This window comes from Salarias fasciatus, chromosome 11 (genome assembly GCF_902148845.1).
Source record: "Salarias fasciatus chromosome 11, fSalaFa1.1, whole genome shotgun sequence".
Taxonomy (NCBI): Eukaryota; Metazoa; Chordata; class Actinopteri; order Blenniiformes; family Blenniidae; genus Salarias; species Salarias fasciatus.
This window is the reverse complement of record NC_043755.1, coordinates 2,641,275-2,664,291: the sequence shown is the minus strand read 5'-3', so window position 1 is coordinate 2,664,291 and position 23,017 is coordinate 2,641,275. Positions and strand designations below refer to the sequence as shown.

The 23,017-nt window shown below is 42.0% G+C and overlaps 2 protein-coding genes across 4 annotated transcripts; one reads left to right on the top strand and one right to left on the bottom strand.

Moving 5' to 3' along the window:
- The first annotated feature begins 132 nt into the window (after positions 1-132).
- cep72 (centrosomal protein 72) lies at positions 133-6,576 on the top strand. The gene is made up of 14 exons (XM_030102530.1): positions 133-208; positions 418-545; positions 1,537-1,729; positions 1,814-1,937; positions 3,164-3,315; positions 3,401-3,459; positions 3,537-3,579; positions 3,730-3,927; positions 4,368-4,543; positions 4,627-4,720; positions 4,817-4,995; positions 5,076-5,202; positions 5,430-5,541; positions 5,648-6,576. Exons 1-14 carry the CDS (start codon positions 133-135, stop codon positions 5,706-5,708), a joined length of 1,722 nt encoding a protein of 573 aa, XP_029958390.1. The 3' UTR covers positions 5,709-6,576.
- A 330-nt stretch (positions 6,577-6,906) lies between these two features.
- tppp (tubulin polymerization promoting protein) lies at positions 6,907-21,178 on the bottom strand. Of its 3 annotated transcripts, none has more exons than XM_030102572.1 (5): positions 20,922-21,178; positions 14,766-14,846; positions 13,936-14,271; positions 8,627-8,780; positions 6,907-8,525 (listed from the first exon to the last, which is right to left on the bottom strand). In XM_030102572.1, exons 2-5 carry the CDS (start codon positions 14,777-14,779, stop codon positions 8,316-8,318), a joined length of 714 nt encoding a protein of 237 aa, XP_029958432.1. In that variant the 5' UTR covers positions 14,780-14,846; positions 20,922-21,178; the 3' UTR covers positions 6,907-8,315. The 3 variants fall into 3 exon arrangements, with proteins under 3 accessions (XP_029958432.1, XP_029958431.1, XP_029958430.1); XM_030102571.1 differs by having other exon boundaries at positions 20,966-21,178; XM_030102570.1 differs by lacking the exon at positions 20,922-21,178 and adding an exon at positions 15,433-15,569.
- Positions 21,179-23,017: the final 1,839 nt, after the last annotated feature.

Here is a 23,017-nt window from a genome sequence, read left to right as displayed (position 1 = left end):
TCCGCTAAAACGTAATTTGATCCCCACTTTAAACTTTGTTTGTGATATTTGAATCAGAGGCATCGTCTTTTTTAAGACGATGCAGTGGTCATTTTACCGGTAGCACTTGAACGCAACACAATTTCGAACAGCATGGCGGCGGAGTGTTTGACAACACTGACGGAAAAATGGATCCGGGACAGATTACGTCTTAAACATCCGTGGCTCGGTAACGTTTCATCTGCTGATATTATTTCCCAGATAGCAGCAGTTGTCACAGGTTAAATTGTGAATTTAATCTTTATTGCGGAGAACGGTCGCGGCCCCGCAGCGTCTCAGGCCTGAGCATCAGTAGACGAGCTGACACAGCATTAACAGTCTGCTGCTCCGGAAAACCGCTGTAAAATCTATGTTTTATATTTTTATGGTTTTAAACAGGTGATGTCCGGACACTGAGCCTCCCGGGGACGTGTGAGGAGAAGATCATACACCTGGGGCATGCTCTGAATAACTTCGTCCGTCTGAAGTCTCTGGACCTGTCCTGCAATGCTCTCGTCTCTGTTGAGGTTTTTCACATTTCATGTCACAATTCTTTTTCATTGATTTGCTAAAGCGTCAGCATTATCTGGAATACAGTGCACAGAGACACAAAGGCAAAAGGTACAAAACATTTGAATTTTAAACCAGGTGTTAAGCCTTACTTATTTCTTCCAAGAGTCCATGTTTAGTTGTTATTCCTGTTCCTGATGTATTTTTCTTATCCAACCCTGAAGAGCTCGAGCTAAACTTCACCTGGCTCCTACACACCTGGATATCTTACCGACCATCCTTAAGCTCTGCTAAAACTTAACAGCAATTCATTTTCCACAATGAGATGTATGCCTGGGGAAGCACTGTTAAAAGGCATGCTGTTCATACATCCATGAAATTCGGGCGTCTAAGCAGTTCCACATTGAAAACATGCAGGAATTAACATAACTGACTACACACACTTACATCCATAAACAATTTAGAGGAGCAAATTAACCTGACAAGGATGTGTTGCATGTTACAAAGAAGGGGAAATTACAGGAGAAAAGACACAGATGTAGCAATATTAAAAATGTGCTTTGCCAGTGTTGCAGGGTAGATAATATTAACACACATCTGTGCTCATCATTACATCCATTGCTTTTGTTTGAATCAAATTAGTGATTTTGTAAAATTTTCTGTCACTGCATTGAGGTCATTTCTCAGTTACTGCTTTCATAATTTCAAACAAATTTACTACAGGTAGCGGTAGGGAAATCGAAAGCCCAAAGAATTTTCTTTCTTTACTTCTGAATGTAGGACAGAAATCACTGCTTTTGACACCAATATTTTTTTCAGGAAATACACTCCACTAAGGGAAAATTGAAATGTAATCCTTACACAGTCACTTTCCTTTTACACTAAATTTACTCTAATTAGTAATTTCAGCACTTGTTTACTGGGTGCCGTTGACAGAAACAGTAATTGATATGTTCTCAGATAAATTGTATGATAACTAATATGAACATTTTGTATTCCTGTTTTTAGGGCATCCAACATTTAAAAATGCTGGAAAGGCTGATACTCTACAATAACTGCATCCCTTCCCTTGAAGAGGTAGAAGTTCTTTACGAACTGCCTTCTTTAAAAGAGTTGGACCTGCGGCTCAACCCTCTCACCAAAACGTACCCGCACTACCGCCCTTATCTGGTGCACGCCATGCCCAACCTGCGCAAGCTCGGTAACATATACACACCCAAAATGTGGAAGTCTTGTGTCAGATTCAAAGCCTTTATGATCTGTTTTGATCTGCTTTGCCTTCCAGATAGCTGTTCAGTCAGAGACACTGAGCGCAAAACTGCAATATTGCAGTTTTCCTCTGACCTTCTTCTTGAGGAGAAGAGGAAGAAAACGAAGAGCGCCTCTCAGAATCCCACTGAAGATCAAAGGTACGCCGCGCAGGAATTACTTAACTGAGAGGAGCTTCGGTTCATTCACTTTGATGCATTTATTCACAGTTTCAACAGCTTGCAGAAATGAGAAGGAAATAATGAATTAGGTCATCAAGTGTTTTCTCTTCTGGAGATGTCAATAATTCTGTCAATACTTCTGCAGTTTTCACAGTTTTGAGTCAAAGGAGTATTTATCAACTTGTTATCACGTTATAAATGGATGGATGAATCTATTTGTAGATCACGGTTTCTTCGTTTTGAATTCAACAGGAATTGTGATAATAACTGTGATTTTTCACGATGAATCAGAAGTTATAGGCTCTGTGAAAAGCTGCAGTTGTGTCTGAAGGTTTTAATTAAATAAATAACTTGTCACTGATTAGTCTAGTGACCAAAGGATCGATATGTAATGTATTTGTTGGGATGTTTCTGAATGACATTGATCAAAAGGTAGAAAAAGAGACCATGTGTTAATATCACCAGCTTTTTAAGTATCATAAAATTATTGAACCTGCTCTTTGACATATTTTACTTCCATTTCATCATATTTTAAGCGCCTCACCAGTGAATTTCAAGACGGCAACACCAATCATTTACCATAACACCAGAAAGAAAAAAACTGTAAACCCTTTAGTTTTCTGAAACAGATTTTGAGGAAAGTTATACGACAAACAGGTCTTTTATTTTATGTTTTTGTAAATGGAAAATGTGAAATTCTATAATAGAAATTGACTGCAATTCAATATTTGCAGCTCATTTTTTTATGTTGTGTCTCCATAATAACTTCCATATATTGAATAAAATCCTCTCCCGACAATATAGTACTGCGATGGATGGCTGTAAAATGAGATCAGTTTATCTGACTGTATTGGTTCAGTTTCATGTTGGATCTCTTTACTTCCTCCATGTTCTATATCGCTTTATCCAGAAAGGCCTCGAGTCCAGAATTCAGCTGGTGTCTGAACTCTTGGTCTGCAAAAAAAGACAAGTCATCAAGTCTCAAAGTCAGCTTTGCAAAAACAACAACGAAAGAAAAGCAGATTAGTCATTTTAAAGATAAATACTACTTTGCTTAATACACACAAACATTATTTCATTTGACCGTTTTTGTGGATATCTCAATACCATATAAATACTGGAGTTAAGACTTTCTTTCCGTTCTTTGTTGCTCTCTTCCTGAGTCATGTTTTTGCTGATTTTTCTGTTTGTTTCATGGTTCCCAGAAGCAGTAATCAGAGACTGGCTTTAGTCGACCGCATTACCAGGAGGCTCTCTCCCCTGACTGACAGTCACGACATCGTGTTGAATTTTGTTGAGACAAACAGCGCCGGCCAAAGGGGAATCGCCTCTGACTCACTTCATGAGGGAGCAGAGGGTAAGATGTCAACGCGGCAGTCAGAGCCTGCAGAAATGTCACTTTTATAAAATACTTCATGTTTCCAAACCATGATTAATTTCAGAATCCAAAGAGGAGAACTCAGAAGATTATACAGAACAAAGAAGTTCGACCCCAAAAATGGTGACTGAAGTTTCCCTGCTTGTAACACCGTTTGACCCGCCACGCACTCTGAAATACAAATATTCTTCTTTTGTTAGGAATCTGCAAAGTCCATCCTCAGGTGTCCATCCACTAAAAAAGGTAATTTTGGATTGTGTGTTTGTAACTTTCTGAACAGAAAACGGTGTAAGAATCGATACGATTACCACCAGGTGGAGACAGAATCCCATTTCTCTTTCTGTTCAACAGCAGTGTGTTTATCTCGCTTCTGTAATTTCTCTCATTTATCAGATAATGCAGAGTCCGAGGGGCTTCACGTGAAAAAAGCATCTAATAAGAAAAGCTCTACCTCACTAAAAGTGGCTGAAAAACCCAAAGTGTCGTTTGGCCCGTACGTGGACAGACCCAGCTCCGTGCCTGCAGACCACCAGAGAGACTCCCCCAAACACAGCAGACATCCAGCCAGGGGCTTCTTCACCCCAAACCCCGGTAAGGCGGGAATTCTCCCAAACTCTTATTTATCACAGGGCCCAGATTTTTATGTGCCAGAAGAAACTACATTTCAGAAGTTGGATATGTTGCAGTTGGTGAATTTGAAGCTGAAATTAGTACGTCTGGAAAACAAGAAGTTTCTCAAATTATTTTTACGTTGCGAGTCAAATAGTTCCTCTTGTGTTTTTCTGTTAATTTCATTTTTCTGTTTGTACTAGTCACAGTTTAGCCTCATATATATTAATATTCAATCTTACTTATTTAATTTGTCTTCTCTTATTGCTATTTTCACTTGTATTTATTCTGTGTGAAGCATCGCTGTAGAGAATTTCCTTCTTTCCCAAAGCGTTTCCCTTCCCACAAGATTCAAGATTTAACCTCATATCCTGTCACTAAACAAGCACTTGCAATGTTTTTTTATTTGTTTTGTTTTCCAGACCCAAGCCGCCCTCGGAGTGCGTCCTTGATGAACATTCGCCCTCCCAGTCCGCGGCGTCCTGGTTTGAATCTGTCTGACCCCTCTAACCCCATCTTACATCCGCCAAGACTGACGTACTCCAACAGGACAGAAGGGGGCTCCAGTCTGCCGCAGCACGCCCCAAAGATGAAACGGGTAGAGATCCGCTTCAGTCCTCTCACCTCCTCCACTTCTCTGCTGTCATATTTAGTCTCTGTTTCTCTAAATCGACCCTCCAGGGTGGTTATAGAAAACCTCTGGAGATGCTGCTCAACCTGGTGGACAGACACTGGAAGGGAGAGAGATCTCTGCATCATAACAACAACTTCCTGTGTGAGTGAAGCCTGCTTTGCTTCGAGGAATGTAGTGTCTTATTACTGGAGCCTGACATAATAAACATCCTCTCATCTTCTCTATTTTTGGATCCAGCTCAAGCGGTCCAGATACTCTCCATGATGGAAAGCGATCTTTCCAGCCGGGAGGCCGAGGTCAGGACCTTGAGAAAGGAAGCCGATGGTCTGAAATTCCAAGCGGCGGCACGAGAGGAAGAGCACAGAACCGAAATGAGCAGCCTCTCCGCTCGGCTGGAGGAGGCTCGCTCGGCGGTGGTGAGAGCATTGAACTCTGGGAGAGAAACGGTAATGAACTCCAGGACGGCGTTGACATTTTGTTTGTTGTGTTCGTAAAGGGCAGACTGAATGAGCAGCTGAGGGTCGTCTTGGAGGAGAACGTCGACCTGCAGAAGCAGCTCATCAAGCTGGAGCGGCAGTACCTCCGGTCTATGATGAAGAGCTCGCCGATCAGTCAGATCAGAGGTGAGAGGCGGCTCTCAAAAACTGCAGTTTATTCTGCCATTCCTACAGTTATGACATAATGAAGAGTAGTAATTACGGCCACTTGTTAACAAAGTAGGAAAAAAAACCCAGCTGATCCTATGAAAAATGCAGATTTACAAATGAAGATTTACACCCCCAAAAAATAGAACTATTTCATTGTATTTCTCCTCCTTAAATAAACCATGTGTTGTTCTGATTCTCCTCAGAGGCGCAGACAGAAGTAGACGAGCTGAAGAAGGAGATCGAGGGTCTGAGGAAGAAAGTTAAAGAGTCTGAAAAAGACAAAGAGCTGTCAAACATCCTGCAAGAAAGTCACAGGTGAAGGAAAAAAAAGCTGCTTCTCAGTTGAGTTTGTTCAGTACACGCCATAAGTAGGTGGTTAAAATAGTGTGTGTGTGTGTGTGTGTGTGTGTGCGCGCTGCAGGTCTCTGGTGGCGAACAGCGAACGTTTGCTTGCCGAGCTGAAGGAAAACGTGGAAAGCTAAAGACGCATGGTGACTGAGGAGAAACGCTGTAGGATAGAAATTTCAAAGCAGAGTCTTCCATTAGCTTGAGGCAGAGCAGCTACAGACTTTTTAATATTCTTTTTTTTTTAATTTAATTTATTCTACTGCAGTGTACATAGAATTTTCCTGCATATTGAGTTCTCAGTGCTTTTGATGAATTATGTTTATTATTTTGGGGCGGAAAAAAATGTATAGGCTGTGTTGGCTTGATATAAACTGTGAGAAGAGAAAGCAATTTATTCACGAAACGTTGTGTATGTGAGTGTGACAGGACTGTTATGTGAACAAATGATTTTACGGGAAAAATGTTTGTGAGAAGGTCATAATGTGTTTCCTGGATCCGTAGCAAGACTGTGTCTCTCTCTCGCTCTCTCTCTCTCTCTCTCGCCTGTTTTTTATTTTTTTTTATTTTTTTTTTTAGGTCAGTTGTGTCTCCATCTGCTTTGTACGCTGCAGTGGAATGAATGCATCTAGATTCCAGCTGCACTGTGACTTTATTTATACCTCTGCCTGAGGGCTGGAGAGCTGCTCACACACGCACTTTCCTCCCCCCCCCCCCCCCCCCCCCCCCCAAACACTAGCAGCACAAGACCTGGCAAACCAGGTTACAGACTGGATGCAATCCTCAGTGCAGCTTTTTGGTTTCATCTCGATGTTACAGGGATGCTGAAAGTTTCACAACACTCAAAAAGTCAGATGAGCAATAGTGCATGTTTTTACTCATTTTTTTTTTTATTTTCAGTAATGCACTACAAATCATGGACACACTTAGAGAACAAGAACAAAAAATAAGGAACACACTGCATGCAGTAGGGCACAATAGTACATTAAAAGTTATTTGAAAAAAGACAATATCGTTCTCCATATTAAAGGTGCACAGTATTTGGCATTAAGCACAGAAAACGGATCATCCTCAAGCTACGGCAGCAGACGAAAAGTAACACACAGATAGCTGCTAGTTTTTGCACTTGATGCATGATTCTTCATCGGCCGAGGCTACAGGTATTGTATGACACATTACTCTGGAAAAATATTCTACAAAAGTATATTACTCGTTTGTAATTTTCCCTTTATCTGATACAGTGTGTCAGCCAACTTTAAAACCCTGCGCAATGTTAAATTTGTGCCTTGGATTTTGGCAGCACATGTGAAAGGTATTTCAATTTTTTTTTTTCAATTTTTTGTTGTTTTTTTTTTTTTTTTTTTAGTCGGACAAATACAACAGCATCAGAGGATAGCTGACTTTGTTCACGTACACGTTGATACACATTGATTTCAAGCAATACAAGATTTTGTCATGATCCAACAAAACTCATGACTCAATATTTTTTTTCCGCAAGAAAATATTTAAGTCTGTCCACGAGTCGGTCCTCACAGCAGCGCTGATGCGACAGACTCCTGCTCCCGTCTATATGCTTCTGAATCAAATGTAATATACAGAACATGCACAAAGTACAGCAATACAGGAAATCAAACATGGAGCCAGTGTCATAAATTAAGCCGTGTGGCTAAAAGGTTTAAGAATATACACAATCTTACCACAAATATATTAGAACTACCGTATATAAATCTGATGAGGAAATACTTGAAGTAAAACGTTAAAAATACAATCTTGTACAACTGAGCTCATCTACTGTGGTTGCAGCTTTTTCTTTCAGCTGATTTCTCCGAGTCGTGAATGTTTGCAAAAGGGCTGATTTGTAATTAGACAGGATGATGAAAAAGGAAAAGCTCTGTGAGTTATAATCAGGTGCGTGAACATCTTTTGATATACTTTATAAAAATAAGAAAAAAATGCAATAAGATGACAAAAGTCACAGATTTTCATTCAGACAGGTGACAAAAAAAATCCATTTACAGAGGATTTGCAAGAGATCCAACGAAACTCCCATTGTATATGATCATGGTCGGCGCTGAATGCAAATAATGGAAAAACACTGAGCTTATGGAATAATTTAACAATAAACAGTAGATTATCAGCAGTTGACAAGTGCAGATGGCAGACAAACAGTTAACAGTGAAAACACATTTTATAAGCTTTCAAAAGAAATAAACACCGATGCTTTCTTTGTCCAAAAAAAAAAAAAAAGTGTGCCAATTAACTCTGAAACTGCAAAACAAATTAAAAATGCATTTCTTCAGCCAAATCAGGAATGAGAAACATCTCCATTAAAAAAAAAAAAGTGCAATGTTGTTATTCATTAAACTTTTGTCCCGCTTCTGTTTTTCTTGTTCATTGTGCTCAATAAATATCATAATAAGGCCCGATCACGACAACAAAGCCGCAGTATAACAGTTTCTCTCGTTTGTTCTCTTCAGTGTTTGGCAGTAACTCGCTATCAGACAGGAATGTACCAGCTGGTGATGACTTTGTAAAAATAGATGTAAACAGTTTTCCAGTTCTCACACTTCACAAAGAGAGGAACTCAAAAATCTCTCCCTCACACACACACAGACACACACACACATAAGATAGATGGAAGGGAAAATATGCGAAATCCTATTCTTTTGTGCTTTCTATGAGTATTCTTTTAATAGAAAATCATCCTAGTAGTTGATCAAATGTTTATTTCCTCATCTTCGCCCTCACATGGGTCTGCCCGCAGTGGGTTTATTCACTTTCTTCTCATATGACCCTTGATGCTTGTATCCCGAAACGTATCCGGAAGTGTCAACTATGTCCACCCGTCCCGCCTTACCCTTCCCACGTCCGCTGTCGTCGAAACGCTCCTTGTGCGACCCTGTAAACTTGGTGGTGTCCGTGAGACGGCTCACCGTCGGGGACGCCACGGCTCTCTGTTAAAGAGCGTGGAAAAACAGTTTGAGTTCCGACTGTCGGCGCTGAGCGAGACGTGACGTGAATGTTTACAGTCTCACAAAGCAAATTCAGATCTTACCGTGACTCCTGCGATGATGGGCGCCTTCCCTTCGATCAGCTTGAAGACCTCCGCCTCAGCCTCCTCTCCAGTCTTGTCTTTGTATTTCTTCCTGGCCAGCTCTCCGAGTGCAGTCTTGAACTCGTCGTATGTGATGGTGCGACAGGTTTTCTTCCTGAAATGTGCGAGGAAAACGGCTTGAATATGACATTGAACCCACCACTGAGACAAAGATGCTATTCCCAAGTAGAAATAATGCTCAGAAACGTCAGAGGTACCATGGATTTGAGACTTTTTGTTAGCATAACAGACCTGACTCTGAGTAATCTGCTCAGCCTTTAACCAGGTGTGCTGTTACCAAGACAGAAGATCCTTTAGATCACTTGACCTTCTTGATGATGTCTAAATAAATCCAGCAGATCAAAATGTGATTGGTCAAAACACGACATTTTCCAGTATGGCACCGTGGTCCAGCTATTCTGCCTACATGCCCGTTGTTAGTACTTTCACCAGTGGATGATGGTCACTACAGACACCCTGATTAGTCTGTTGGGATGCAGGCCCCGACATAACAAAGACGAAGGTGTACTGCGTTTCCGCCAACTTTCTTTCACAACCAAAATAAGCTCCTGCAGCAGATTGAGTTTGAGCTCCACTATGCTGGACCAAAATTTTCCAAACCAGCACTCACTCCCTGAGCCTCGGCCGCCCATCAACGTGTGTGTGTGTGTGTTCGTGTGTGTGATATTCTGTCTCCATGTAGTGTCTATGCAAGTTTATGTAATATTTGATTTTCTGAAAGTAAAAACGGATATTGTATCATGTATACCAGTAGTCAAACTTGTTTTTTCATATAGGCTTCTGTACTTGAGTACAATCTGTTTATTAGTTTTCATTTTTGATTAGTTGTGCAGTATTCGATTATCTCCATTTAATAGTGAAACAGAAACTCTTCCATTCATCTGTTGCCCTGCTTATTGAACTTTAAGGTCAAAGGGCGATGGAGGGCTGCTGGCTATGGGAAAAGGCAGGGCGCACTCTGGATAAGCCTCCAGTCTATCGGAGAGCAAACACACATCATGCAAACCGATTGGTAAATTACAGTCACCGTTAACATCAAGCTTCTGTTTTTGGAGTGAGTGTCTGGTTAAAAACCCCACACATGCACAGGCAGAAAAAGCAAACTCCACAGAGAAAAGCCCAGAAGCCGGGACCAAACTGGGGATTTTACCAAGCTGAACTTCAGAGCGCAGCTGTCCCGCCTGTCTTACTAACGTCAGCGTACTGTGTTCTAACAGCAGCGGAGTGAAAACTACACCTGAGTGGAGAAAAATGTGGAGAAATTACCGAGGGAGTGCTAGGAGTGGTTGCTGTGGCACCGTGAAAGACTGCGAAGAATCCACAGCATCAGAAGTTCAGTTTAATGTAGTTTTAAAGCGAGAGTGGACAGTAGTTTTCACAAAGCCATGTGTGATCGTTCGGAGCATGGAAATAGTATCCTACTAAGATAAACAGTGAAAAAAAAAAATTGAAAAAAAAAAATTGCGCTGTTTGTCTCAAGTCTCCTGGGGGTGTTTCGGTACTCCACTGTTGTCTGAGCAACTCCACACACAGACGCAGCTGTGGGCTGTATTTGTGACTGTCTCCTCGTATCGTCCATCACGTTGTGTTCAGCTATGCGGTTCAGTTCAAGTGCTCCGACCAAAACCTGCGGTACAGTGGGGACTGCTCGACTGCAGACCCGCTAAAATTCAAGCACTTGGAAATGGCGTTTGACTCGCTTTATTCTCGTTCATTAGATCAAACCGCTGCGAGCATGTAAAGCGACACGCGACGGGCCATCGTCATCAATCATTCTCCATCTGCGCGCACTTCAGTTGTTTAACTGGCCATTTGCCCGTTTCACTTCCATGTTCAAAGTGCATGGTAACACAAATACAAACAGTAATTGCCATGGTGATAAATCACCTCAACAACAGCCGACAAGGCCCACAGTCTTCCTTGGCAACCCGCTGCCATAGAAACAAGCCACTGTAAACAGACGTGTTTTGGTTTGGTATTAATATGATTCATTCTGTGGCCGCTTTTGTTTGACAAATCCATCACTGTTGCACATTTGAGAGCTCCGGTCTTCCTTCATGCTGTCCAACGTCAGAACGGGAAGCTGCACTTTCAGCTGGAGTTTCTGTCCGAGGATGATAAGTTTCCTCTGCAAATCTCTGCTTCCTGACCTCTTCAAGTCTCTCAAGTATCCACAAGGTTACGCTGCGTAAACAAACTGCAAATAAGAATCCGAGGAGGTTAAGATAAGGTTAAAAAGGAAAAAAAGGTTAGAGGGAAAGAACAACTTATTTTTGTCCGGGATATTGTGGGATCTGTTTACATAGTTCAACCATCTGCACAACATGATCCATAACGGAGCTGATGCAGCAGCAAACCCAGTCTGCTTCACGCTCCAGAACTGCCTGCGATTATGCTCACTGATGAGGAAATGCAACCAAAGCCTGGAAAACGAAGCCACCATAAGATGTTGCCACTAATTAATGAATCCATGCCAGATTTCTACCTCATCTATAGTTTATGCTGTGGTTTTCTGGCTCGGAGCAGGCTCACGCAGCACAGCGGAGAACCCATGTGGTGCGGCAGACCTCCATACCCCGGAAAAAAATAATGATTCATTCAGCCGTACCGCGATTAGCCAGCGCTCATTATGGATGTCTAATTTTTCGTGTGCGAAGAAAAGAGCTTTGACAGTGATTAAAAGCAAAGTGGGATGGCAGCACTGCCCTGCTCAGTCATGCCTGGAGTCAGACGCTACATGAAATCCAGCCCCTCCCCCTCCAAGGCTGTCACTGTAAGTATCCTGTCGGAGGCTTTATGGAGTACACACACACAGCAGCACATGGTTTCTTCTCTCCATATCCTTACTATACTGTCATCGTCACATCGAATATTCAACGACCTGCCGTGCACACCGCAGAGATGCAAAAACCAGGGACACAAACTTTTCTCCAAAGCTCTGCAGCGGTGACGTAGCTCTCCAGAGGAGAGCGATGTAAACAAGCCTGGGTGCCACAGCCAGCTCCCCCTCTCTCCGGTCTTGGCAGGGAAAAACGCTTGCAAACATAAACAGCGATTGCCATGCCAACTGTGAAGGTGTTGATGTGGGAGAGTGAAAGTTCCACACAAAAAAGAAAACACAGCATGGACACTCCTTTGGTTTCACAAATATAAGAAGATTAGTCAGGTCTACTAGAAACACTGACAGCAGAAATACTGCAGGGCGTTAATAAATCTCTGCCTTCAAATGCATGCCTCAGTCCTGAACCACCATCTGCAGACTTCTATTCACTCCTCTTGACCTCGCGTGGGGTCACTGATGATATGGTTTTTAGTGTTTGCCTCATTCAATCAATCACTGAATGAACATTCCAGTTTCGTACACAGCATGTAGGCCCAGGGATTATACTGTAGATATTCCAGAGAGAGAAACAATCTAGAGAGATACTTTCAAAACAAGAGCATCAGCTAAAATACAAACAACTTCAACATTTGTTTGTGGAAAAATTCATAAGTGAATGAATGAAATTCATGATTTAGATCGAGTGTTATATAATCTCAAATGATTCCCAGCTCAAACTGCACCAGAGCTTTAAAACCTACCTGACGAATGTCCAGCACTCCGACACCAGAAACCAGTCCATCACTGGGCATCACAGAGGCAAATACTGACAGTGCATTCACACTTACGGGCAATTTAGAGTCACCCATCAACCTCATCACAAGCCTGTCAACAAGGGAGAACATGCAAACTCCAAGGCATTGTCTGCAGGCACATTCACACCAGGAATGATCTCGCTATGAGACAACAGTGCTGCCCACTCCTCCACTGTGCCGCCCTCGTCTCATGCAGTTCGCTTGTATTTAGTAAATATAGGGTTGTGGCTGTGCAGTGGCGGTGTAGGGTTTTTTTTTTTTTTTTTCATGGCTCACACCATGATTTTCTGTGTCTGGGGTTTACAAATGTGAGGGATTATAATTGAAATATGGAAAAATAAACATGCAAAAATTAACTTCATATATACATAAGTACATATACACAGGTCAGTTTAGATGTCGAGCATCTAAATTCATTTCAGTGGACTTCAACAGGCTACAGCTATGCTACATGTTTTTATAGTCTATAATGTGATGCTAAAAGTGCAATATTTAAAATTAAGTCTCATTTCAGTGCACTTTCTTTCACATACCTTAGTTTTTACTGTACTTTGTGTTGGTAATAGCAGAACACTGATCACTGCTGTAATAAAAATAGAATAGACAGTTTCAAACAGCAAAAACAAAAAAAAAAATCAAGTGTCATTATATAATCCACTGTAGATTATTGTATAAAAAAAAAATGACTGCGAATGAAGGACAGTTATAAACAAGGTGTAGGCGGAAAATCCACTATATCAATGTGGGATTCTTAAATAGACCTTTTACATGGTCTCAAGGATCCTGCTGCAGACAAGATGAGGAATGGCTTCCAGCCATACTCCACAATCCCGGTGCTGTCTAGCAGAATAATCCTCATTCATTTCATTCAAGAGGAGAAAAAAAAAAAGTCAATGCTGCTCTGCACAAGAATGAAATGACCAAGTTTAAATCAGTTTTATTACGTGCCACTATAATCACTCTCTATATATCTATAATGTAAATATCTATACACACCTCACTGTATGAGAAATTCTCCGACAATAAAAACTTCTAATGAGGTGTGGGAGATATACTGTATGCACTCATTCAAAGTGTTAGCAGGCTTTTACTGCACATAATACATGTGATAAACATCTGTACAGATGAAAAGTTTTCCTCCAGTGGGCCAAATAGCGTCGACGTAGCAGCTGATTACTGGATAGAGCAGTAACGGATGAATCAGTCCAGCCTGAGGAGACGCAGAATGAGTCACCCTGGCTCTGTTTTCTCGCTGCTGCCGCTCATACTCTTACTTCCAACTCACCTTCATATGGAGGGGAATATTGTGCTGGAATTATTGCAAGACTATAATTATAATTTAAAGGTGCAAGATGAGCTTCTTTGGGATATTGTTAACCATCACCATATCGTCAAATGATACGCACTGCCTGAAATGCAACTTTCAGGCAGTTTTCTGTCCCTTCCGGTGTGCTTCACTGTGACTCCAGTGTGCATTCTTAGCAAAAACAAATAAATAAAAAACTTGAAATCTGTGTGGCATCTCTAGCAAAATCTTATAACCAGCCCAGGTCAATGCAAAACAGCAAAAACATGTGTTCATGTAATATTTTGCTCCCAGTGGCCTTCCTTACTTGACTTTGCTGAAGACGATGTCCACGTCAGTGAGGGTGATGTTCTTGCCGTCGATCACGTTGCAGTCCTTGCAGAGTTTGGACCAGTTCTTGCCGTGCATCTCCTTGCCTGTGGCGCGCGTGTCGCCGTGGATGGCGAAGCGTCGAAACGCCTCCTCCAAAGCGGTCACCTCCACTGGCGTGGATGAGCCCATGCCTCCGTCGCTGGTCCCATTGGACTCAGTGGAGAGCCGTTTGGACGCCCGGTCTCTGGACTGTTCACTGTGTGGCCGTAAAGGGGCTGAGCTCATGTTGGGATGCTTGGCTGTCTGGACTTTAAAGTCTTCTATGTTGTCTCTGAAAAAAAAAGAAGCAAAAAGGTGATCTACGTGATGCAAAAGTGGAAAAATATAATAAAAAAAGCACTGAAACTTCTTTTTAGGAATAGATCCGTTCACAGAGACAATACAAGGCAACTGCAAACGGCATTAAATAGGACACTCAGCAGGAATATCTCAGTTATGCACGGTCATTAATGGAAAAGTACAGCTGAAATTAAATAAAGCATCGTGTCTCAGGGTGACATTACAGTTAGTGTATTTGTTTCTGGCTGTCTCCTGTTGGATGGTGCTTCTATTTTAAAGACTAGATGAGGGACTGGGGATGTGTTTCTGTGCTCACACTGCCTGTGAATGGGCAGATGTCTTATGTGTTCTGGCACAAAAGTTAAGGTTATAAATAGATCTCTGTGGAATTCAAAGGCACACAAATCATGGAACAAGCCAGAAGGCGGGCGTATAAATTAACATGAAAGTTAAATATGAACTGGAGGCTTAATAAAGAGGACTTACTTCTGGTCTGCCATGGTTTTGCAGGAATTTGCTTCCCTTTGCGCGGCGCTTGAATTTGCTGACTTGTGTTTCCTTTTTGTGCTGTCAAGAAGAGAGTAGAGATGGAGGTTGTCAGATGTAGAACACACTGGATACAGATCTGAGCGCCGAGGAGAGAGAAACAACAAGTCAGAAGAACAAATAAAACATCACTGCGTAAGTGTAATATTTCAGTAAATTCAATTCATTATGACATGAAGCCAAATGCAGTCTTACACACACACACACACACACACACCAGTAGACATGAATTCAGTTAAAACACACACACACAGTGAAGTGAACTGATCACCATGCCACCAAATTACATTCACAGAAAAGCTGTATATCAGGTCTTGTTGGTCATGACAGATGAGTTTTTTCTTAAATCACAGCTGCTTGCTTTGCACTTACTTCCTCCTTCTCTTTTGTTTTTGCAAGACTTCATTCAGTCCGAATTGAAGGATTTCTCTCTCGTGACATCACCCTGATTTGCAGTTATATTTACTCAGCAGCAAAAATTTTAATTCTCAGGTTTGCTTCAAAATATGATACAAAGTCATAAGGAAATGTTAAATAAATTGCTGTTTCTATAGAGATAAGGCAATCCTGCAGTATTTTTAGCAACAAGTGATAGGTCTCTGCTCACCTTTCAGCTGTTCCCATAATCAGCTCAGCATCCTTAAAGAAAGTGTTCTGCCATAGCAAAGTAAAGCCCAACAGTGTCTCTAAAACTGCTTCCCGGCGGTACGCAGACAAGATGCAGGCCAGAGAGAGCTGCTGCCTCCTGTGAAATGAAACGTCTCCTCCAGCTAGCGGACTCCCAGCACCTCCTGCCAGTCTCCAATAAAGTGATTTCACTCACCCCCCCAGTGGCAGGAGGAATAGCGAAGGGTTTTGTTTCCTCAACTCAGTGGCCAACAATCACAAGTACGACCTCTCTACGCACAGTGGACACTTAAAACAGCACAAAAGTTTCTCTCGTACAAATGATTGACATTGTAAAAGAGCCATTATAATCAGGACGCCGATTCTTTTGGGGCCTAAAAGAAGAGATTATTAATGTGTATGAATAATGGCATTCAGCGCTATAGACACTGGGAACCCATTGTCCAGGGCAAGTGGCTTCTCTGTCTGACCCATTCCCATTTTTTTCACAAATACAGACATGGTGACATCGCAGAGTACCACTATTGATAGCAGGGGTTTCTATAGTCATATGTCATCGAGCACTCGGGCCAACACAACTGAGATGGAGTGACTGAGGTCGCAGAAGCTTCACTGTGTCACCAATAAAGCACAATGAAAAAAACTATAACGACTTTCATCATTAAACGTTTACACTGGAAAAATCACATTCTGCAAACATACAGTCATCAAAAGGATGCAAAGCAACTTATTGAAGAGTTTTAAGATGCGTATTGCATAAATCCATCGATCTTCTATATCCTTTATCCATCTTCAGGTTGCAGGCATTTCACATCTCTTCTAAAGTAACACTAACATATGCAGATGAGATCACATCCATCTTTTAAAAAATATGTCTTCTGAATATATAGTATGTTTCATTCCTGTCGCCCTGGATTGTGTTTCTGGAGAGCTGCTGTCATAAATACATATCAATCAATACACCATATTCAAAAACACAGGTCCTCGTCAAGCTCCAGAGATGCCTGATAAAAACCGTTTTACTTAAATCAAATGGTCTGGAACTCAGGGATTTCTCCATTATAGCAGACAGTGGCTTCCAGGGCCAATGTGCAGCACACTGCAGTAAAGTACCAGGCAACTAGGCCATACTCTGTTATCTAATAGCCACTTCAAACTAAAATCATTCTGGATGTCTGTGGCTCTTTTCAGTGTACATTTGTTCTAAATATAAAGAGCTACTGGCCTTTCTAAAACCACCAATTTATCCAAAAAATCTTCCCTTTAAGCAAAGCAATGTTTTCTAAAAAAAAAAAAGAGCTTATCACTTTATGATGGCGCCAATCAGTTGACAACATACACACAAAGCTGAACTGGAAAGCAAGTCAAATTGTTCTTTAAGTTGATAAGTTGGAAATGGGAAAATGCTAACCTCAAGGATCTGAGCGAGTTTTACAGGGGACGAAGTGTGATGGACAGACCAATAGGTGAGAGCATCTCCAAAACTGCAGCTCACGAGGGTATTACTACTAGTCAGTATAAATCAAAACTGATCCAAATAAGGAAAAGCAGTTAACCATCAACAAGGTCTTAAAAAATGACATCTACACATTATTAGGCTGATGGTCATACGGATATGGATGATTCACTTTTAAGTTCAGTAAAAATAAAAATCTAGAACTCTCACGACACTAACTTTTTGACTTTTGACCTTTGATATCATACAAGTGGTGTTTACTATAGTACTCATACTATTGGTAGAGTATCCAATTCTCACACATTTAGTGGAAGACGCTGGTGTTGAGGTGTGTTCAAACGACCACACTTTTGTCAAAACCAGTGGTTTCCAACCCTTTTTTCCATGATCTATGTTCCACACGGCGCCCGAACGGTTTCTATGAAGACACAACTGCAGCTCAGCTCTGCTAGACATGTTGCTCACGCCATGTTTTCAATCCACCGAATCCATCCTGCTGTTTGTGTAATCGATTAGTGATGATCCTCAAGCTGAGAACAGAATCAATTACTTTCCCTGTTGTTCAGTTTGCGCAGAGAAAACCGTCAGGATCGCTTCTGCTGATTGGGTAATTGTGATGCTATAGAATGTATAGAGATACTAGATTGTACGATTACACAGGATTTATATCAAAGCGTCAACACTTCTGCCAGCTTCACAGCAGCCTCGTGCGCTAAAGATATCCATCCATCCTTTATAGTTCATTCATCTCAGGGTCGTCACAGGGAAAACCTGCAATCGGTTTAGATACTCCATCTAACCGTGACACCCAAAGCACTTGGATGAAATAATTCACACACACACAATCTTGTCACACATCCCCAAGATTTAAAACAGTGCTGAGGCAGGAGAGTTAACAACACAACAATGCATACGAAAGACAAACAGTGCTGCTTAAAATGGAACCAGTTCCAGTTTAACTTGAAAACTTTTTTTTTTTTTTTTAAATGAATAGCTCTCCTAATATTATAGGCTTGGGTTGGGGATTGTTTTTCTTCAGAATTACAATAAGTGATAATGTAGAATAAATCGAGTTTCAAAATCCATTTTTATAGCAATGAGCAACCAGTAAACAGCAGGACAGAGAAGCAGCAGAGTAAGTACTTGTACGTTGATGAGAAGTAGGTCTTCTTGACGCTGCTCGGTTCAGTTTGGTACAGTGACTTCCTGTAAGGCCCGCACCGGGGTTCAACCATTATTGACTTTACTTTCAGTGGGGATCCACATCCTTTCAATTGACTCGCTCTCTGTTTGTCTTTGTGCCTGCAACTGCAGCAGCAAAATCGACGGGGCACAAAGGAATCTTTTCTTCCTCCTACAATTTATTGTTAGTAGATTCAAGTGCTTAAGTCTTTAATACAACAAAGCTTCCCAACCAGCATAATTTCAAACGTATAAGACAAATCAAGACTCTACTGAGAACAGTAGAATGAAGTACAACACAGAGCTAAATGAAAGAAAACACGGTGCTCTGACACAGCTTTTTTCTATGATTGTATTTTGTCCAAATGTCTACTCTTAACCACAATAAAAGCATGTAAGCACAACAACGACCTCATAGCTGGGTTGTCTCATACAGTTTTTTTTTTCCTGCCCCATTTTGCCACAAACAAATGAGAAGCCATTTGGTTAAGGGCAGATCTCCAGAGACAAATCTGTGACTGGATGACAGCATGCTTACATACACTTGCCTTCTGGCAATACGCTGCACAGATGAGTGCCTTAACTATAAATTGACCCATTTTGAACTGCAACAATGCACTGCCATGACTGGAACGTTCTATTAATTCTCAAGAAGGAAGATCAGCAAGACAACATGCAGGATGAAGCAAACAAACAGAGAGAAAGAAAAAAAAAAAAAGCGAATTTGATGTTTAGCTGTTGGTTTGGCAGATGGTGTTTAACTCGCAAAATACCATCACTGACATCAGTAGTGTGTGTGAGTGTGTGGGAGAGAGAGTGAGAGGGAGAGTAGACTACTCATCCAGTGTGCCATCAGGATCCCATCTGCTTTCTATCTAGATCAGCATCCCTTCCAGTCAGCTGCTCCGGAATGTGACTGTCAGTCAATCATAATTGTGAATCAGAGATCATCCTCACAGCAGCGAAACTCCCCGTTCTGCCCCCGACTCAGGGAGATTCAGTACAGTATCTCGCGTCTACTATAGCTCACGCCTTGTAGTCCAGGGTCCTCGTACAGTCGAACGACCAAAATAGCACAATTCCTAGAGGATGAGGCAAAACTTTGCTTGGATTTATGTAATCACGCACCGAGTAAGTTCAATGTTCCCTGTTTAATTTGAGAAATGTCATGTTTTGTGACAAGTAAAATACAACCCTTTAACCATTTCCCAGTATGGTCACAGCCCCCCCACCCCCAACCCCCACCCGTCACTCTCCACACAGACAGCGAGGGCAATGATATCATTCTGCTCCAGCTCGGGTCTGAGGTCACCTCCATGCTGTCTCTGTCAGCCCTCGCCTCCCTAAACACTTTTAACGGCTCTGTGAGTCAAAGATCTTGGCAAGCGCCGGCGTGCGGCTGAAAAATAAGAAGTTTTAAACAAGCTACAGCGGTTATTGTTGGCAGGAGAAGCAAGCCAAATAGAGATATAAGACAGTCGGGGGATCCTTATGCAACCCCACGTTTGAGAGGAAGACACGATGCCAGAGACGACAGAAGTGTCCCTGACATGGCTCAGATGGAGGAAGGCCTGGTGTGCCAGCAGCGAATTCACTCCAATTAGAGCGCAGTTAAAGACTTTTTGGAGCTCTGCAATGTTTAATTAACAAAGATAACTCATTTTAAAGTCTGTGTAATGTCATGGAAATGCCAGCGAACGTCTCACAAGCAAAAGCTGAAAAAATGACACACAACGGCAACTATTTCCCTCGGAGAAATCCTCTCCCCTAAGATGTATGTTCAGCAATAATGTAGGATTTAAATGCATGCACTTGCCAAATGGAATTCTCTCCGGTTTTGCAAAACTGACCTGAATTTGAGTCGTGGCAAACAAAATAGGATAATTTACACTTGGAGGGTAACTGTTAGTGACAGAACCCAAAGGCTCTTGGACCAGTGCTGTGAAACCTACAACAGCGAAAATCTGGGGCAAACTCAGTGACTGTGTCTTCTGCTCAGGCATACCTAATTCAACCTATGGGACGAACACGGTGCATGCTCCATTCAGTGAGAGCAAATGACCTGTGTTGCCAATAAGTCTTGACGTCAAAGCTGTAAGACTTTAATATCAATTTGCCATAAAGGGCTTAAAGCAGGCCATTGATTTAATTGCCTTAAATTAATCTAAATTTGAGCAGAACACACTGTACTCCCCACTTCCACTGAGCACCAGGAAGCTAATAAATGGGTGAATAAATCTTTTTTTTCTCTCTCTTCAATGATTATGTAACTGCCTTCATAAAATCCAACAACTTGGCGTAAAGGTTGCAGCCAAAGGCCAAATGTGTTGTCACCCATTCTTCATTCTTCCAAACCATGACTGCTGCTTCACTGAGCCCACCTCCTTCACATGATAAACAGAGGAGTGACAGCTCATGTTTGTGTTACTGGACATGTCTGCAGCTGCTGCTTTCACCGGGCTGCCTCGGCGCGTTTTGGGGGAGCGAAGTCGGTTACATAAACTTGGAAAACGCCAGATTCACACAGAGTCCACGTGATGTGTTTGTTATTGTCAGCCCTCAATGCCAAGTCTGCCCATGCAGAATAAGAAATAATGGAGGGAAAAAAAAAACAGGGTTGGGAAAATCATGCAGCCACTTGTCTTTGCAGCACAAAAGGACATTTAATATTTCAAAAAAAAAATACAAAATAAAAGAAGACATGCACACACATGAATACTGCGCCCTCGAGAATCAGCTGTGCAGGCTGGGTGTAAAGAGCATGCAGGTCTACTGAAAGCCATAACAATAACATTCTTTTTTTTTTCTTTTTTCTTTTCTTTTTCGCTTACTGCTGATGAAGCACCGCTGCAGGAAAAGAAACACGTTTAATCACCTGCCGACCCCAGTCCTCCAAAATCCAAAATCACAAAACCATAGCTGCGCGTCGAGGAGCCCTGGCGTGTGTTTCCTCCGCGCTGCCTGCGCTCAGGTCTGCCGATGGCCGAGTCCCTCCGAGATGCTGAAGAGAAACCAGAGCGCTGATTGGCTGAGAGGCTGGAGAGACGAGCTGTTTTCCTCTGGCTTGTTGCGCGGACGCTGATGGTGCCGCGGCCGATAAACAAGAGAAGCGCGCAAAAAGGAGCGTCTTTTCGGTGCGTCTCAGAGGCGGAGATTGTGACAACACGTCCAGATGTGCCTTTATTTGGACGATCAATCCAGCTTCATTAATCCGCAACCTGTTTGTAATCACGAGTCCCAAGGAGAAGGTAATAATGCATGGGAGAGGCCAATGGTCACACACACACAGGGGCAATAAAACGGAATATTTATAAACCGAGCTCAAACCGCGGGGCCGTTTGTGTGGCAGACTGTGGGTAACCAGAGGAAATCGTCTCCAAGGACAACACTTTATTTATTTGGAGGACAGATTTGCAGGGGGAAAACAAAGAAATATGAGAGATTGTCTTTTTAAGTTGCCTCCTCTGATGTCCAGCGCACTAATGCGTTACACAACCCGTAGTACCCTGATGGCTGGACGCTGGATGTGCATTATGTAACCTCTTCTCTCGCTGATGGTTCGGCTGATATAATAGCACCAGGCTCTCAGATGAACATCTCAAAGAGTGGAGCCAGTGGTGAAAACATGCATGCCTGTGAGCAAAGGCAAGGACTGAGAATAGTGACTGATCATGATGAAAACAGACCGAACAGGGTGTAATCACAGGATGACATAATTGTCTTACTCATGCTGCTTCTCTTGCGCCACTGTGTGGTTCATATTGGCCTATAGTCATCACACATTTACACAAACTCTCTGCTGTGTGTTCAATAACTTCCAGGGGCTTCTCATGGGCTTACACACTGATTTCCTAAGCTTGTGCTTAGGACCTGTTCATGCATCACTTTTCCTTATGCTGACTTGGTTTTGTCCTCAAAAGTGTGGCCGGTCCCCATTATTGTAAACAAGTGATAAATAGTCAAACAGACACACACACACACACACACACACACACAGCATCCGGCTATTGAGATCCACGTAAGCATTAAAAAGCACTTCTCATCCTAGTGACAACTATTTAAAATAAAATGTCCAATTAGTCTTTAAATAACCTCATTGTGTTGTTACACTAACTTTTAGACTAATACAACAAATTCAATTATAGAAATTTGCATTGTGATAAAATGATTTGGCCTCAACTAATTTCTTTTTGTCAAGATTACCTCTCAGAAATGCTACCTTCTACTCTCATACTTCTGGAACAACTGCGTTATATTAACCCTTACCCTAAATCAGCCAGTCGTGACTGTAGTCTGGCCTGAAATGAGCTCTTCGCCTAAAAATGGAACCATCATTTCTATGGAGACTGTCTTTGTGTCTCGCAGGAGACAGAAATCTTTCCATAGCATGAGTGCAGATCAGGTCTGGCTCACATCTTTTTCTCTGCCTCATAGGGATATTGCCTTAGTTTACATTCATTTTTTGAAGAGTTACTCCCAGCCCAGCTGTAACTCCTCTATTAACTGTTGCACGGCCCAATCCGAAAGGTAGTCTCCATGTAAACATGAAATTCTCTCATGGTGCCTGCATTTCTGTCCCCTCGGTAACATGAGTCCCTGTGGAATAGAATGCAATCAAGTTAAGGTCTTACACACATACGCACACACACACACGGAAACTAGTAATGCAGTTAATCATTTACGATGAAACTGAGATAAAACAGCTGCCCCGGTGTTCCAGTTTCAGGGTCCTGGTATCGCTCATGTCGGCTCGGTTTCTGGACTTACTGGTGCATTTGTAGGGAACAAAGCCATTGTTACTGTTATTAGTAACACCTGCACTTTTCCACAATGAGTCAAAATGTTTGCCGTAAACAAGGCCTTAATAGCCCCTCATGTCCTTTACAACAGGGTTTTTTTTTTTTTTTTAAAGTCTGAGAATGTTGGC

What these genes read in the sequence shown, in the direction of transcription:
- tppp (XM_030102570.1), bottom strand. An exon ending in AAAACCATGGCAGACCAGAA is followed by an intron (nt 14,272 to 14,765) that starts GTAAGTCCTCTT and finishes TTTTTTTTTCAG; the next exon opens with AGACAACATAGAAGACTTTA. An exon ending in ATCGTCTTCAGCAAAGTCAA is followed by an intron (nt 8,781 to 13,935) that starts GTAAGGAAGGCC and finishes CGCACATTTCAG; the next exon opens with GAAGAAAACCTGTCGCACCA.
- cep72 (XM_030102530.1), top strand. Translation starts at nt 133, where the DNA reads ATGGCGGCGGAGTGTTTGACAACACTGACGGAAAAATGGATCCGGGAC. An exon ending in GCCCAACCTGCGCAAGCTCG is followed by an intron (nt 1,730 to 1,813) that starts GTAACATATACA and finishes TTTGCCTTCCAG; the next exon opens with ATAGCTGTTCAGTCAGAGAC. An exon ending in CTTCTTCACCCCAAACCCCG is followed by an intron (nt 3,928 to 4,367) that starts GTAAGGCGGGAA and finishes TTTGTTTTCCAG; the next exon opens with ACCCAAGCCGCCCTCGGAGT.